At 40.0% G+C, this 18867-nt stretch overlaps 1 protein-coding gene across 1 annotated transcript in view; it reads right to left on the bottom strand.

The window, feature by feature from the left end:
* The window catches only part of UST (uronyl 2-sulfotransferase), a 152020-nt gene that overhangs the window by 69055 nt on the left and 64098 nt on the right, over nt 1-18867 (bottom strand). The window contains exons 3-4 of the mRNA XM_038131414.1: nt 12157-12312; nt 4880-4959 (exon numbers count right to left, since the gene is read on the bottom strand). Coding sequence (XP_037987342.1) covers nt 4880-4959; nt 12157-12312 — 236 coding nt within the window. The remainder of the gene's footprint in view (nt 1-4879; nt 4960-12156; nt 12313-18867) is intronic.

Raw genomic sequence — 18867 nt, 5'->3', positions numbered from 1 at the left:
GCTTTCATGTCTTCTTTTAATATTTATCTTTTTCTCTGCCTCTTCCCACTACTTTGCATTGAGAAAAGATAGAAGATGAAGATGCAGTAAAGGGGGATTAATTTACTTAGCTGAGCCAACAGGCACTCTTAAAAAACTGTTCAAGAATGATGGGAAAATGGCCTTGGCAAGCATTCAGGTCAGGATGAGATTTTCAAGGTTTTAGAACTTTGTTCAGCAAAATGAGTGGGGCTTCAGAAAAATGCATGTACTCAAACTCACCACGGAAGGCTTAGGTCACTTCCACTGGAGATTTATTCTGCAAAGAAGATATAGCCTTTTTTGTTTTGTTTTCACTTGGAAACAATCATAAGTAAATGCTTTTCTGAATAATCAGAGAGCTTTAAGTGCTGACAGGTTTATAAGCAGGTACAGGGCACAAAGGCAGAAAATTCAACTCATCTGTCATTGCTGCTATTCACATCAGCAATGTTAAAAAAAACCAACAAGTTTATGGTTTTACTACTGTTTGGGAAGCTGAGAAGCACAAAAAAGGAGGAGGAAAAGGCTAAGGTATTTAATGCCTTCTTTGCCTCAGGTTTTAATAAAAGACTAGTTATTTTTGGGGTACGCTGCCCCAAGTTGGAAGACAGAGACAGGAGGCAGAAAGAAGTCTTCTTAATTCAATAGGAAATGTCAGTGAGCAGCTACACCACTTAGCTACACACTGGTCTGTTGGGCCAGATGGGATCCACCCAGCCACTTTCCATCACTCACCAACAGCACTGGATAAGCAGGGAGGTCCCTGTTATTGGAAGTTAGCAAACGTGAGGCCCATCTATAAGAAGGGCTGGAAGGGGACTCCAGGGAAGCACAGGCCTGTCAGCTTGATTGACATCAGGGCCAGGGAAGGCTGTAGGCCAGATGATCCTGTGTGTCATCACAGGGCACATGCACAACAACCAGGGGACTGGGTCCAGCCACCTTGAGTTTATGAAAGGCAGGTCCTGCTTAGCCAACCTGACCTCCTCCTCCTCCAGGGTGACCTGCTCAGTGGATGAGGGCAAGGCTGGGGATGTTGTCTGCCTGGACTTCAGTAGAGCCTGTGACAGCTTCCTCCAGCACTCTCCCAGACAAACTGGCTGCTCGTGGCTTGGGTAGGTGCACAGTTTGCTGGGTGAATAACTGGACAGCTGAGCCCAGGAATGGTGGTGAATGGAGTTACATCCAGCTGGCAGCCAGTCACAGGTGGTGTTACCCTGGGCTCAGTATGGGACTAGTTCTGTTTAACAGCTTTAATAATGATCTGGATGAGGGGATCAAGTGCACTGTCAGACAACACCAAGTTGGGCAGGAGTGTTGATCTGTTGGAGGGTGTTGATCGGCAGGAAGGCTCTGCAGAGGGCTCTGGGCAGGCTGGATTGATGGGCAATCGTATAAGCTCAACAAGACCTGGTGCTGGGTCCTGCACCTGGGTCACAACCCCCAAGCAGCACTACAGGCTGGGACCAGAGTGCTGGAAAGCTGCTTGGTAGAAAAGGACCTGGGAGTGCTGGTCAACAGCTGCCAAACACGAGCCAGTGTGTGCCCAGGTGGCCAAGGCTAGTGGCATCCTGGCCTGTATCAGCAACAGTGTGGCCAGCCAGACAAGGGCTGTGATCTTCCCCTCTATTCAGCAGAGGTGAGGCCACACCTGAGTTTAGTTTTGGGCCCTCTCACTACAAGAAGGACACTGAGGTGCTGGAGCGTGTCCAGAGAAGGACAACAGAGCTGGTGAAGGGTCTAGACAATATGTCATATGAGAAATGGCTGAGGGAGCTGGGGTTCTTTAACCTGGAGAAAAGGAGGTTCATGGAAAATTTTACTGCTCTCTACAACTGTCTGAAAGGAGGTTTGTAGCCAGGTGGGGATTGGTCTCTTCTGCCAAGTAACAAGTGACCAGGCAAGAGGAAACTTCTCAAGTTGCACTGGGAAGTTTTAGACTGGATGTTCAGATTTTTTTTTTTTCATGGAAAAGATTGTCAGGCATTGGGACAGGCTGTCTGGGGGTGATTGAGTCCACATCCCTGGAGATGTTTCAAAGACATGTAGATGTGGCAGTCAGGGACATGGCTTAGTGGCAGATTTGGCAGTGCTGTGTTAACAATTGGACTTGACGATCTTAAGGATTTTTTCTACCCTAAATGTCTCTACATCTCTAATTTAAGCCAAAGCAAATCAGATTCACATTTTTCATGACTCTGCTTATATTTTCTCTGCTTCTCTAGTACCTTGGTGATAAGCTCTAAACGGCTTAATGCAAACACTACACATCTTGAAAACACTCAAGCAGAGAGGTGCAAGGCCAGCAGAAGGGACTTCTTCTGTTCCAAATGTGACCAACCAAAATAGTAACAAAGTAACATCCCTTCCAACTCCTACCTGTCTGCCAGCTCAATATATGCAGGAGGAAGGAGAATAAATTGTTTCTTATCCCTTCCTGTGAACAAAAACTTGGTTTCAAAGGTATAAAATACCAAACAAGAGAAGTGAGTTACTGGACTGATGTCCAAAAAGGCTGCTCCTGAAAAAATTCACAGATTCCAGTAATGGCTCTGCTGCAATGGCATGTAGAAAGCTTCATGCCTTTTCCTGGAAGGGAGCACGAAGTTTCACCAAAATAGGGTTCTTTAATCTTCAAGCTGATTTTTGAGCCTTTCATGGATCTAGACCTGCCCTGAACCTGCAGTCAGGAGTCAGCTGTTGTCTCCTACCCATCCCTGTGCATCTGTCCTGCTCCCCACTGTGCTGGCTGCTCACGCCAAGCTATTGTCTGAGGTCTATCAGCTGTCACCCAGAAAACACCACATCAGTACTCTGAGCCCCATTTTTTTTTTTTTTTGTCTGAGGAGTTTTGTACAACTTTTATGTTGAGCTGGCAGAAAAGCTGGGGCAAAATGGAAGAAAAGTATTCCATAGACAATCTGAGTCCATTACAGGTAGGAAGGTTTCTATAAAGAAATAGTCTAAAGAAATCAAGCAAAACTAGAACGCTTTCATAATATTGTAGTATTTGTAATGTGCATTGAAATCACATCCTGAAATTTCTGTAAATGCTATATTTGACAATCCATTTCCTAAAGAAATCAGTTTAAAAAATCACCCTAGAATTAAATAACCAAGAAAATACAAAACATGCTACTTCATTGTTAAGTATAACACTGCTAATAAATTTTGAAACTAAAAATGTTTAATTTATCAGAAAACACTAAGAAATTCTGAAAACTAATACACAATGTTGCTGCAATTCAGTGCTGTCTGATTTAGAAGACTCATCAGCCTTTTCACTACTTCACACCTACTAGTCAAACCAAAGATTCTCTCAATAAAACAAAAGGTATGTTTTCAGGTTTGCAACAAAGAGCCAAAAGAGAAACTACAAATAATTTTATACACCTTATGTAACTGTTTTATATTTTTGCAGATTTGTATTGTAAGAAAAAGGTAAATACATTGTAGACACATCATGTACACACTACAGAAGAAATGTGATACCATAGTGGCAAGGATGTAGCATAGGTACAGAAAACGGGATCCATAGGGAGGAGCAAGAGTTTAGGACTGCTGATCTTTTTCTCTCATACCTAATGTTCAGTACCATCTCTGTAAAATCAGTCTAATCAGGAAACATCCCTTTGACCCTCACATGTGGCTACTCTTTTGATCTTGCAGTTTGGAAGAGGAAAGAGATCATTTACCCAAAGTGTGAAGTCCTAATGATTTTTATTTTTTAAAGGCAATACATTAGAAATAGAACTCTCAAGGAGTAAGAAGAGAGAACACAGAAGATCAAAATTTTGTTTAACTCTTCTTGTTTTCATGTAAAAAATTATGCCCATAGTTAAGTTCTATATCAAGTGAATGTCCAATTGCTCAAAATATTTTATTTTCCAAGAAACAAAAACAGACACACCCTGCCCCCAATTTTATAATTCCTTACTATACTGTCTACAGAAGCCTGAAGCCATGCACTCATATTACCATGCAAACAAAATGCTGTGTATTTAGGCAAGCTTTGGCAAAGATCTGCAGTATGATCATAATTCTACAGAATTTAAAAAAATCTAAATGCAAGGAATCCGATCTGGTGGCACAGATAGCATGGTTCCTGAATATAATTTCCAGATTAAATTTACAGCCTGGGCAATAAGCATCTGCAGTCAGCTTTAACCTCTGCATCCTGGCTAAATGCTAACTGGCATCACTCATTCAAGTCCTTCCAAAAATTCCTTAGAAGTTTCATCCAAATTCAATCTTCTTCACATTCCGTGCTATAAAAGTCTCTAGAGTCTTGCTGCATACTTTTAAATATCTGCCAGAAGAAACAGCACTCCCATGATACAGAGTGTAATCTGTTTGCATGGTTTAAAAATACTTCCATAGCCTGTGGAATGGGGATTATTTTGTCAGAACAAAATTAAATTGGTTATATTGGTGAAGAGTTATTCCAGGCACAAAATTAATGAACTCAGTGCAGATTTAGATCTCCTTTTAGTGTCTGGCTATACACAGATGAAATGTTAACAGAAGTGTTCTGCCACTTTTAAAACACAAGTGCACAGTTTAAAGACCTAAGTTACTATCTCTTGCATGTTGACTGGTAACACTGTAAATCACAATCATCTCAAGAGGCAAAAGCATATAATAGCATTCTGGCTTTTCACAAACATACTGTATATATTTACACTACAGAAAAGTGAGTGTGGGGGGAAAAACCAACAGCTTTGGAATGTGAATTCTAGTGCCAGAAGGAAGGAAAAAAATACATTTTATTGTTTATGAGTAAAAGAGAGAAAATGTTTTATGCATTACAATTAATAGAAATCAATCAAAAATATTTTTGACCAAAAAAATGCCTTACCTTGAGAAGTTGAGGAAATGAACATGTCTAGTGAATAAATAGGGCTGCTCAGCAGTGCTTATGTTTTTAATCAATTCCATCTAAAAAGAATTAACAAATCAAATTTTCCACGTTACATCAATGCGCAATTTGAGACAAACATAAAAATTTCAAACAACAGATGATGATATAATTTGCAAGTCTGAATTACTCAGGACCTCCTTCCCCACTATCTGTCCCAAACACTGTCATCAAGATAGCATGGTGAATATTTTATGTCTAAGCAAGAAACGTGGAGCTACAGACACCATTCTGCTACCATGGAGCTTATGTACTTCCAAAATACTTCCACAAGCGGGTATCAGTTTAAACAAAGGCATAAACTAAAGGAAAAATCTAAACTCTTTCCAAATCTGCAAGAGTCTTCCAAATGGCAGCTACCCTCTGAAGACACTAGCTCTATTCACCCCAATGCCAAAAATGCAAAATGTCTGTAACAGAAAGCAGGAGCTGAACCACCAATGGTCATTTTTGTGTAACAATAAACACTGCCAACACAGTCAAGACACCAATTGATTTGCTTGTTTAAATATAGAAATGAGGACTTGCAATTTCTTTTACTGTTGCAACAAATTAGGAGTACAAACTAAATGGGCACTTTTAGAAAGATGATGCTAAATTCCAGTTCAGGCCCATTCACATATTGTTAATTTGTTTTAAAGAACAACTAAATAATTTGAGTTTTCAGACTATTAAGATAGAAAAATCTAAACAACACCAGAAATATGATCATCTATAGCTGAGCTCTAGCTATGATTTACAGGAAACTGGAAGTGTCTAGTGAAGCATCCAGCTAGAGAGTCAATGTTTCAGTTAATTGTACTTCCTTCTTAATAATTTCTTAAGATTTGTTTTCCAGTTTTCTGTTCTGTGTTCAAATGCAGGTTATGTTATGGAACTGAACACAAATACACTTGAAATAATAGGTTTCTTGATTTTACAAACTGAGTAGTAGAAAGAAATTCATACACTGGAAAAAAAAGGAGTTAAGTCTGTGAACTACAAGTTTTGATTTGAATCATATTAATCTATGTGAGGAGACAGTAATCAAAAGATATATTTCTTAAAACTTGAATGCCATAGTTGACATAGATAAAATAAGCAAAACCATGTAGTCCAGCCTGTTGTGTGGTCAAAATAAAGTAATTGGTATATGTGGAGTTACTAGCAGCAAAAAGAGCATGGTAAAAAATTCTGCCATGCCATAGCAAATACCAAATCACATTTAAGAGACAGCAGTTGCCAAATTTTTCCCCTTCTAATGTCCAGGAGACATTAGATATTTTGCCATGGTTTTTGTAATTTGTGTCACATTACTGCTTCTCATCCATCTTGCATCCTCTATTTTTTCCCTGCCTTCTTTCAGCCAACATAAACTACAGCCATTTAACTGCCAGAAAGAAGTGCACACACTTAGAGACTTTCTCTACTTTCCCTCTGTCTTCAACTCTTTTCAATTCTATACACACATATACGCTATGACTACTGAAGCACACAGTTCAGCTTGTCCATCTTCTCAGGATGGACCTTTTCCTGTCCAACTGGTTTGAGTACTTCAAGGTATATTGGGTACAGACCTTATACATCACAACATATTAGGTTTGAGAAAGTATAGCAAGGTGTGTTACATCTAAAAAAGGCTGAAAACCCAAAGAAATGGAATGTAAGAAGAGCTCACCAAAAGAAAGACAATATAAAGGGAAAAGAGAAACAAGAGAATATGGAGAGAACATGTGCAATTAAAAAAAAATTAACACAAGGAATTTAAAGAAACAGTCAGGAAGGGAATAGCATCCCTTCCTCAGCTAGTCATAGATGGAGTCTGGACTGCTTGATTTAAGCATAAACTGGTCTTTGTACAGCTTCTTCAGTACAATATAAATGCATTGGGCAAGAAATTCATAAACCTGAAGAGCAAAGCTTGTCCAGATAAGAATTAGAAAGCCCTTTGCAATACTTAGCACAAAGGAACTGAGTATTGTTTCTTCGTGCTCTGAAGAGACAAAGGCTTTCCTAGCAAATCAATATGTTGACATTTCTTTAGAACTGGTAACTCACTCTGCCAAAAAATTATATTCTTCATTCACCTTGCAGAATCAAACAATAGAAGACCCTGTAGCCTGTGTATCAGATGTCTCAATTGGATTCTGTGATAGTCAACCCGCTATAGATTTTCTCTGTTTTTGTTTTTTTACTGAGACAAGTTACAGGATAAGTGAAATTCTCAGAACTGTATAAAGCCTGATGTTATATTTTGCATTTTACTTGTGTTGCTTTATCTGCATGAAGTAAGGAATAAAGACAGCAGAAGAAAGTTACTGATCTGGTATAAAAACTCTGTTCATGCCCCTATGGTCATCACTGTAATTCCTTCTTGGCATAAATGAAAAAACCTTACTAGAGTATAAATATGGAGATATAAAGATACTATACCCATACAAAGTAATCTCACTAAATCTAAAAACACAGGCAGCTCTAGTAGAATACTGCTAGATAAACTTAGCTGGGGGTATATGTGAGAGTTGCAAAGCACCACATGAGCTCTCCTTGGCTCCCAGCTGTCCCCAGGGCTGGCACCAATTTGCTATCAGGGAGCAGATTCACATCACAGCACTACCACATTTCTCACTCCATTTCACCTGATATCAGTGTCACATGAACCTGCTGCTGGACAAGCACAGGCACTTCAGCCTCAGGAGCAAAGGGAGGCTGGCAAGATGCACACAGCGCAGGACAGCATCTGGCTCCTGGCTTTTTTTTTTGATCTCTTGCTACCAAACTCAGTCTCTTGAACTAAGACAACAGCTTGCCCTAAAGCAGAAACAGAATTTTGTTTTGACTTAGAGTACCTTCATATTTAGACACTTAATGATCAACTGGACTTGTAAGCAGATGTGGATAAAGCTACAATGTGCATAAGAACAAACAAGCAAAATCCATTCTTCTAAAACCCTGCCAAAAGGGTAAGTAAGGCTCAACTGAAATGACACACAGATGTCAGGAGGGAAAAATAAATAACTGTAATGGCTCATGGCCACATGCAAATTGTGGCCACATTCCCCATGGGTCTCTCCCTCTCTCATCATGCTGTCCTGAACCACTTCCAGGCTAACAACCCAACTGTATTGCACAGAAAGCAGAAAGACATACTGATCCCTCCCTCTTCTAAGATTATGTTCAAGAAAAAAAAAAAAAAACAACCAAAAAAACCACATAACAAAAAGAAAAATCTCCAGCGTCTCTCAGAAGAATAAGTTTGGTTGGTTAGTTTTGGTTGCTATATTTTTTTTTGTTTGTATGTTTGTTTCTATAAGATGAAACAAGAAAGAAAGAAAATAAGATGTAGAGGACCTGACCTAAGAGTGAGCAGAGGATGAGGGCTGAAGAAAACAAGTGCTTTTGGATGAAATAAGTTGTGAAGGTGATCATATCATCCTAAGTTTGAAAAGAAATACAAAGATACAAGCAGCAGAAGATAAAACAACCCTGGCAAACTCCGCTAGGGAAGAGATGAGTCAGAACACATCCATGGATGGAGGGAGAAGCTGTAGAAATATTTGGAGAAGTACAAAAGGAGCATGTACCTGCAGGGATTAGGGCCCATAAAGAGCTATTTCTCTCTCGCACTGCTGCCCAGAGCTCTCCTGCAGGAATTAGGCAGCTTCAGGGAAACATTGCTGAAAAATACACTATTTTGCTCTTGAAATTAACTTGCAAGGGCTGGTGCTGCATTGCAAATAACGCTCCAGCAGATGGCACCGTGAAGTGACTCCAGTAGGGCTGGATGGGGATCGATTTTCTCGAGCCTCAGCACTGTTCCTGCACAAAAATTCAGCTCTGGCCTTCGAGAGAGGTCACCTTTCTCTCTTCTGGAGATGGCTAGTCCAGTCCCTGTGCTAACCACTCAGAGAAGCCCCACTTTGTTTGATGTTTGCAGTAAGTAAATTCTACTGGGAACAAAAGGAAATAATCAGGTAACAATCCCACTCATCAGCCAAAATGTTACTATGTTTTTAAGATGCTGCATTTCAGTGTGAAAATTTGAGGTCAAAATGTATAAAGATGGTGAGGCAACTGGGATTTTCCAATGTGCTCTGCTGTATCGCACTATGTTCTCCACTAATACTGACACAAAAAGGACAAAAAAAACCCCCCTCTGTATCTATCTTCTCTGTGAGCTCTTTACATTCTTCCACTGCTCTCAGTCTCTACTGAAGGCATGTAGGGCCCAGGAGGCACAAGTACGTACAGGAATTTTGGTATATCACTTTCATCTCAGTACTCATTTCCATAAACAACTCACAACTCCCAGGAATGAGACTAGATCTTCATTTTCAGCACTCAAAAGCTTGGAATGGTTTCAAGAATTTCTTCACCTCCCCAAGCTGGTATGACCAATTTTCTGTATTTAAAAGCTTTTTAGAAAAATTAGTGATGGGTTTTTAGTGCATTGAACTGGAATTACATATAAAGTTGGCTGCACAGCCATAATGACGGGTGGTAGAAGGAAACAATTTGAGGATAAACTGCCAATTACTCTCGTATGTGACTGGCATTTCTATACCTATAAGCATACTCATTCTTACTTCCCTGAATGCAATAAAATGGTAGTGGAGGACAAAGTCAGTTAGCAACAGTTTGAGTGGCATTTTAAAGCCACATCAATTAGGTTAATATTATGTGTTATTTCCTGTATTTAATTTACTTGAAAATATTACAGCAAATGGCAAGCCATATATTAATACATCTGTTTCCAGAACTCACTCCCTTATGCCCACAGATGTTCAAAGGCTGCACTTCTAATTGCTGGCAGACACACATAATTTGGGAAAATTTCTTAGTAGGAAGCAGACTGGAAAAGGCAACGAGAATATGGATTCCAATTATGTGCAATCCCCACAGTCATTAAAAACACCTACATGCTTAACTTTATTTAACAACAGCAGACTGCATAAGCTAAATATTTACAGAAAAGTCTTGGCTGGATCAGGGCTTTAACCAAACACAGGACACAGAAATGACAGAAGGAAGAGAGACATATCATCTCAAGTGAGAAGCCCATGCTCATGCTGGAGGCCTACAGCCCAGCCCAGCTCTCTTTTTTCTTGTTCCAGTGCCTGGAGCCTGCGATCATTCATTGCCTTAACTTCCTCCTGTTACACCACATTAAAGGTGGAAAACATCATTAATATTCTTTTCATATTCTGTTCTTAAAAATTGAGAAGACAACTAAAAACGCCCTGAACAACAGAACAGTTACTGTCTGCAAGCATGTTCTCTGGTGATCAAAGGCACTTTTCAGCTAAAGTACTCAATAAATTATGACCCTATTGTAACTATGGAAATAAACCATAAATAAAAATAACGAGACTCAAATTATGGCAGGGAAATCTATAGAGTAAATCATCAGCTCTGTAGCAATACTTCCAGCATTTTTGCTGTTTAGTAAATTAACCACTTAGGGAGTGCAAAAGGTAATACAGATAATTATTTGTCAGTTTGTCAGTATTGGTTGCATGAAAAGTAAGTCTGGGCCTCTCTGGAATCTCCACATGCTGGACTAAAGCACAGAAAACTGTGAAGAAGTGATCTTGTATCATGTTTTAACCAAGGAAAATCTACCTACCAGAGAAAGACAGAACAGAACTGAAAGGAAGAAGCTGATCATGGTGAAAGCTGGCGATTACTAACACCTGAAAGATTTTTGGAATTTATGGCATATCCATCAATCAGCAATGAAAACTGATGGAAGATACAAACAAAACTCCAGCAGTCCTACCCACAGAAATCCCATATCCCAGCAGAAAAACTAAGCAGACAGGCGCTGTAGCACGGGATAGTTTGACTCCTTTCCGATGGGACCATACCACAACCTTCCCAGGCTGCACGGTGCTGCTGGCAGGATACACACGGGATGCTGCAGCAGATGCAGAGCAGGGATTTCCTTGGCCACAAGCAGGGGCAGTGAGGGGACTCCATCCCCCTCCACAGCCTGTCACTGGTGTGCCACATCCAACCATGCATAGCAGCCCTGTCTGGGCTGGCGTGGCAGCCCTGCCCAGCTGGACCCCACCTCTGGCTGAACTTGACTTATGGAGTGTTAGGTCAGGCAGCTGCAGTGGGACCCCATGGACACCTTGAAGGGGAGGAAGGTGGGACCTGCAGGAGCAATACCAGCTCCTAAATTTTCATTTGGAATGAACTGCTGCATCTAAAATAACAAACCTGGGCTCATGAACAGGCTGCCAGTAAATGACCCCCAATCACAGCACAATGTCACTGGCAGGCCCACATCCATATTTTGATCATTGCACACATCCTTTTGTGGTTTGCAGGCTGCTATTTCTAGAAGTGACAGAGGCAGCAATTGCAGCCTTTACCTGATCAGCAGCTCAAAATAGCAGCAGTGGGCAACGTGTGCAGCATCCGACTACAGACGTGCACTTTGAATCTGAGGTTTTCCTGCACTACTTGTATCAATCTACTCACAGAAGTGACACTTACAGTGGGTACATGTGCACCCTGAAGAGAAGAAAATTTAAATAACTGGATCTCTCATAGAAACAAAGCTGTAAAAATAATCCTTCTACAACTTTAAGGGAACATGAAAAAGGGTGTCTGCGTAAAGAGGTTTCATGCGGTATTTCCACTTCCCTCAGTGAGGTCTGTGCAGCAAACATGAAAAAGACAGATAAGCAAGAAGCTGAGATAGGATCAAGGACATGTCATATTATAGAAACATGGGTTAGCATGGCCCTGGGAAACAATTTTTTGAAGCTACTGCTTACTAGAAGTGAATAAGGAAAGTTGTCAAAAAGGACCTTTTGGGCTATTATTTACTCCTACTCTGTTTAAGACCCAAGCTAGGTCTGAATAAGGTGTCCTGGTTATAGCATAAATGGCTGCAGATACATGCCTCAGATCTGTTAGCACTTCACTGTACTAACCTTTCTTGCCTCGCTGGTAGTCTAACTGCTATGCTGACTAAATTCAAGAGCTGTCTCACTGGAAGTTAATTTTTCTGGTTAGCTGCCACATCATGTTTTTCTTGGCTCTGCCACCCATTTCTCTTATTAAGTGAAGTCACTTAGAGAACGATGAATTCCGCATGATTACTCAGGACAAAGTAGCAATACATCTTTTCAATAGGATTGGATTATCTGCTAGCATATGCCTTTGTTTCTCAGTTTCATACAGTAATAAGAAAACATGATCTAAGACAAGCAGGAGTAACTTACCTGCTCATTTTTGGTCAGTCTTGTTTTGTTATGTATGTCAGATGTAACCAGGTTGAATCCATGTTTCTCTGATAAAATTCTTAACAGCAAAACCACAGTTCGACTTCCACACTTTCCAACTCTGTTGTAGACCACCTGACTGGGGAAAGGAAGTACCTAAACAAAGATTGAAAAAAAAATGGAGTCAGTACATTGATATTTTGTTTCTGTGTACCTCTCAATCTCATGTTTTTACCTGAAGCCAAAAGACACATAGAGGAGAATTTCTAGGCCCCAGGTCAGAAGCATTCACTTCCCCTAGCAAGGTAGAAGCTCTTCAGAAGAGAAACAGCATGGCTCAGGGAGGAGGCAAGGGAAGATTTCCTCCTTGAGATGCAGTTAAATGTAACAGATTGATAACTACTCCAGAAACACTATGTTGGTAGTTGTTATTATTATTATTACTATTATTATTTTGGTAATGATCTTGATCTTACTGCTTGTAATCTCAATGCAAATACTCATTTAAAGGAGTGAATTTGCACTACAGTTGGAACTGTAGGAACAACAGGAACCTGAATTCAAGCTGACATAATGCAGGAGGAATGAACACTTGGATTGCAAAACTTCAGCTTAAAAAGAAACAAAAGAAACCAAATAACAACCAGTTGCACAGAGCTAAAATTAATCAACCCTTTTAATTTTAAATATAAACATGAATCTTTCAAACAGACTCAGAACAAATCATGCCACCAGTCAAGGGTCTATGTGCAAAATAATCAACACAGGGCCACAGGGGGCCTGAGGCCAACTGGCACAGTCTGTACAGGTAATGTTCATTAAATATCAAAATAGAACAGCAACATCCAACCTGGCCACTGGGAATGGTGTCCAGCACACTCTAACTCTTGCACTTTGATCTCCTCCCCAGGAAATCAGAACAAGTGAAAAGTAACTTAGTGTCTCACAGTATGTCAGATGCAACCTTATTTTGTTCCTGGATGATGTCTACAGGCTATTGTTTCAGCAAAAGGCTTTCTGGAGTCACACTGTTGCACTGGACAAGTATTTGCTGTATAGCATACAGCAGCATTCGATAATATAGGCCCAGAGGAAACTGTTTCCAAGCCTTTAAGTTGGCTAACAGAGTCAGGAGCTCACAGTTTCACCCACAGCGGCGCACATACAGGCATATGGCACTTTTCACTGCAGAGGACCTCTTCACTGCATTTGAACTGCCAGTAGATCTTCATCAGGGAAGCAAAATGATTCATGAGACAACCCTTCAAAGAGAACTGTCAAATCGAAAGTAAAAAAAGGAAAAAAAAATCTGTATTCCCTTATATTTAATGGGAACCTACTGGCACTCGTTCTCAGTGTAACACTTCATGACCAAATGAACATTGCTGCTGTTACTGGTTGCAATGTTTAGGATATCCTGCATTGCAACCTAAATGCGGAGGCCATTTTTCCCCAAATTACCCTGGGAAGGAGTAAGTATGGGGTGATCATGGCCTCAGTTAAGCTTTCCAAGTCACAGGATGTCACATCTGCTGATTCAGCAAGCAAAGAAGGGCCTCTCAAGGCCCATAAAAATCCCACACAGTGCACTAAGTCTTACTATTTTGTAACATTTTTATAGGGTTTTCTATGAGAAACACAGTCCCCATATTTTTTTATCAATCTTTCCTTCAGAAGCCTTGCTTCCTATGAAATGCAGAATCTCAGCCTTTATTACTAGAGAACTCTAAAAGTGATGAATTTAACATTCCTGTGCTACAGCTGTAATTAACCTTTCCCCAAACTACTGTTAATGGTGTCTGAAAGGTTAACATTTTGAATACATTTTATAATGCTGATTATCACACCATAATGAAAGAGAATGTGAGCCCTATTCTGGGTTGTCCCATTTTTGGTTCACTTCTTTGCATAACAAACACTAGCATCACTACTTATCCCAGTCCTGCAGCACCATTCACACATCACTGCAACTTGTGGATTGGGAATTACTCCTCTGCTCAGACATACGCTTTTGGAATAATTTGCTGTGCAAGTAAGTGAAAGCCTTCAAGAGACATGATAAGTAGATGCTGACAAGTGTCAGTGAAGGAGTAAGAGCCCATACACTACATGTGTGCATAGCATTCCAGAAATTAGATGAATGATGGGAGTTCGCAGAGTTATGGAAATATTTTTAAATGCTTCATAATTATTAACTGCTCTGATTTTCCTAGCTGTTTGGACTAGGAGCGATAGTGAGCAAACTTTTTTCTTTATTGGTACTTCAGTCAAGTACCATTTTACTGCATACAGATTACAGTCAAGTTCTAATTAAACCCTTGACTGGATTATCCAGTAACCTTCGGTGAATCTTATAAAAATAATTCTTTAAAAATGAGATGAAATTAAAGGAGGCCTTTGTAAATTCTCTATTCTAAGTGCAAACAATTTTGTCAGCCTGGAAAAATGATAGTAATTACCAAATTTTTCCAGTTCTCCCATTTGTTTCTGAAACTCACCTTCCTAGGTAGCACAATTCTGTTCTGAACACAAACCCCCACGGTAACCCCCAAAAAGACACGACAGCAAATATTCACTGCAGATAAAGGAACCTGAAATAAAGGGCTATTATTTTCAGACACTTGTTTAGCTTAAAGGAGACCAATGTATCAATGCCTTGTTTCAGTACATAGTGAATGCACTTAAGTCTAACCGGACAAGATTCAAGATAAGTGCTGCAGCTCAAAGCTCACTTGAGAAGAACAATCACGAGTGGTAACCAAAACCTCCCTTGCAGCCCTGCTGAGCGTGGTTGGCTTTTGGGATGCACTCCTGAAACTCTGCTCACGTTCCCTCCGTTTACGTCAACCACTGCACTTATCACACCCAAATGCCCCAAAGGGTGTGTCCAGTGCACAAAGCCATGCAGTACACAGGCTTTTGGTGTACAAGCAAGTGTTTGTTTAACGTGACCAGTTCCCTCAGGATGCAGAAATCTCCTTTCTGTATTTAGAAAATGTTGAAGTTATTTGAGGAGAAGAAATACTACTTCCAAAAACATGAGTTTGTATCAGGCAAAACTAAAAATGCAAGAAATGGAAAACATCTCTAGAGAGGAATTTTCTTTTCCCCCTCATGATACTCACAAGACACTCAGACAATACAAGAGATGATGGCAGAGAAGGCACTTGGAAAGAAGGCTCCTATTGTATTAGCAGAAACAAAGTGAAAAACAGCAGTTGGACATTTATAAAATGCTAACTGGATTACATTTTATTACTACTTACTACCTAAGAGTAGGTATCATGTAGACTGACCAACTGCTGAGATGATGCTCTGGCAACTTGATATTCATGTAACAATATACACAACAGTGAAATAATTGCAGAGTGACTTTACTGAGCACTGCATCAAAGCCCAGAGGTAATATAAACAATTTAAACATATAATTCACTTTGGAGTTACACAAATTAGCACTTACAGCCATAAAAAAGTAAAATCCACAGTATAATTACAACAGCTCTCTCCAAGAGTTTGGAAAGTTATATGACAATTTACTTGTCAGTTGAAACAGGTTTTTTTTTCTTTTGTTTCATAGTTAAAGAAGAACGTTGTGAAATGGAATCAAGAAGAAAAAACAAGTTTAGTCCCACATGAACTCGCATTACAGAAAATGACTGTTAAATACCCCTGCAGAAAGGTCTGCCAGTCTCAGAAAGGGAGCCATTCAACAGATAACCTGATAAAAACCCAGGTTTTCATCTTCAGTGGGGGCTTTGTCTACAGATAAATCTTTGCACCATTAAAAAAAAAAATGGCCAGATAATTACTTGTAGCGTCAACGATGTAGGGATTCACTCACAGGCCTAAATTATTCCACTTTTACTGAGACAAATCCATTACAATTTTGCCCATTTGCCAAAAATCTCCCAATCCAGGTGCAAGCTGCCCAGGTGTCAGTCTCTGACTCATTTCAGGAGTACAGTAGATACTTTATTCACACCTCCTGCAGGTAAGTGACCCGTGCCCTTACACACAAGTGGGGCCAGAAGCAGATGCCAGAACTGGCTTCTCCCTTCTGAGCAGACAGTGCCTATGGTCAGGCAGGGCTCCATGTTTATCAGGTGAGTAAGGCCAACCAATACAAAAAGTACTGGTAAGATTGTGGAAACAATGAAACATTTGCTGGCATATCTTCATACAGCATTACACCTTCCCAGTCCAACCTCTTAATTTTCTCTTCCTGTCCAACTGAGCCAGAATTATAAGAATTTTTAAAATGGCTTAATTGGTCAAAGGAATGGCCCATTTGACTCATGAGAGGAGGATGATACTCATAGGGCAGCTACAAACCTGAGAGCTGTCAGAAGCCCGTTTCTCTCCAGTGCCCCTCTTCTTTCTCCAGTGTCCTCAAAAATTATACATGGCATGTTAGAAGGCACATCCTTCCATGCTGCCTGAAGAATTTCTTACACAACTTGTTCCAGAATATTTTTACCACCCAAGCATTTAATTTTTAGTTATTCTTCTATGATTCCCAGAGAATATCTGTTCTCACATTGTGGATTTCATGAAGACAGATCAGACAATTCAGTCATCAGCTTTGAGATCTTCTTAGATACACTAGATGCTCTCTTTAACTGAAGTTTTTCACAAGCCCGCCATGGTCTTTAAAGACAAATTCAAAGGCCACAAAGAGATAGCCTTCCAAAATTAAGTTCAGGAACTGCTGTTCAAAAACCTCATTTCAAACAAGTATCAACTTGCTCACTTTTAAAGCAAACACAATGAAAAGTTGCTAACACTAAGTAAGTTACATCAGCAGAAAACATGACTGAAGAATGAACAAGGGAGTAAACAAAATATATTACTAGCTGGAATCCTCCTTCCCCATCTAAACCACACTGTTCCAGTTATGTAAACAGTCACCTGTAGAGTGCAGTGATGCTAGACAGAGACAAGCTTTTTGAATTAATCAACTCTAAAGCAGATCAGACAGCATGGTCATCTCTATGGGTCACTGAAAATACACCAGAAACCACAAGAAAAGGTAAAAATGAAATTTATTTGTTTTCAAAGTTTAAATGCCGTATAGTTGTAGTGGAGCATTGAAAGTAAGGCAGAGGAAGAAACAGAATATTCTTCTGTTGCATTCTCATTAAGAAACTAATTTAATTGAAAAAGGGTGACTTTCTCCCCCATCAACACAAACAAGGCATTTCATCTGTAAGACAGATGACATATTTGGAAGACTAAGTTAAAATGTGTTCTCTAATGGTTCAACATCGCTAAGTACCAAGCTAAATTGAAAACATAAGCACGGAGCACCAGCAGCAAAAGGAAACTTGGTTGTAGACAGTCCTCAAATTTATTAAGACTAAAGAAAAGCAGTACTATGAAGTGTCTGCCAAAGCCTATGGTCCCTGATGTGTCCCACAAGAGAGATCTGTGCAGCCAAGATCAAAACTTGCAGTAATTTTCCTGTGAAGAAGCACTGCACACTTACACATCTAAAAAAAGACCCGAGTTCAAAGCATAGTAAAGTATCCCCATTAAGTCTCCAGTGAGGTCCTATTACAAGATACTGTAGCTATAGAAACAACAATAAAATCAATAACAGCCTGGGAAAGTTACAAAGAAAAAGACAAAGATCCAGTTTCTAATGTTCAGAGTTTTGGATGCAACTTGTCAACATGTTTGGGTTTGCTCACATTATCTCTTACACCTGATTTACTCATCTACAACAACAGGTTGCAGCAGAGCAAAACCCCTGCGTCTCCAATCTGCTGCACAAGACTCCCCACACCACAGGGAGTGCAGAACCAGGTTTATTTCAGGCATGTGAAGTTATAGCAACACAGCAACATTCAAACTCGGCACATGTATGCTAAGTCAAACAGGCTGGTAGAGAGTGCATGCTCTGCTCACTCAGCACTTTCAGCTACTCTCTGATATTAGGCAGCCTCTGGAGGTGTGAGTGGCACTCCTGGCTTTCATCACTCAGCAACACTCATTTCTACTGAAGTGATGGCAGCTCAGTTCCAGCTCCTTTCAAGGATGAAGCAGGTGACAGGGAATCACCCTACCAAATGCATAATTGCTTTGGGATGGGGTACAACCACCACCTCTAGACTAATAAAATCTTTTCCTCTTGACCCTTATTAGCATAGGTCACTTTTCAACCTCTTCTTCATTCTTTTTTGTTTTCTCTGCAGTTTACAACTTGTTCACCTCTTTGGAGCCAAAATCAGACATAGGGCTGTATCTTGTCTCCCTGGTGCCAAGGAGAACTGAACAGTTACTGTTCATGTCTTAGAGACATCTCTTTTGAATACATCACAGGACAGAATTCAGAAGAATCAAAGAATATGGTATTGTCACAACTATAGATGCAGAGGGATGCAGAACAAAGCTACTGCTCTTTTCTTCTTTACCCCACATGAGTGAATGCAGATTACCACAGAAAAAGAACTGGAAGACCCTCATTAGCTTTCTTATGAAAAGCAGTATATTTATCTCTTTTAAGGTAATCACATTGTCGAAGTTATCTTTCTGGTAGGCACCTACCCTCACAACAAGATAAAGGAGATGAATTATCTGAGAACATGATACTGGTATTTGTTGAGAGAATTAGCATGAGTTCATGTAGGTTAAGAATTTTAGTGTCACTTTAAATACCCCATTTTCCACTGGAAGGTTTAACATGTAATATCAAAAACCTCTTAAGCTGCA

The sequence above is a fragment of the Motacilla alba genome, chromosome 3 (assembly GCF_015832195.1).
Source record: "Motacilla alba alba isolate MOTALB_02 chromosome 3, Motacilla_alba_V1.0_pri, whole genome shotgun sequence".
In the NCBI taxonomy this organism is placed as follows: domain Eukaryota; kingdom Metazoa; phylum Chordata; class Aves; order Passeriformes; family Motacillidae; genus Motacilla; species Motacilla alba.
The sequence above is the reverse complement of the archived record's forward strand: the minus strand, read 5'-3'. Positions and strand labels throughout refer to the sequence as shown.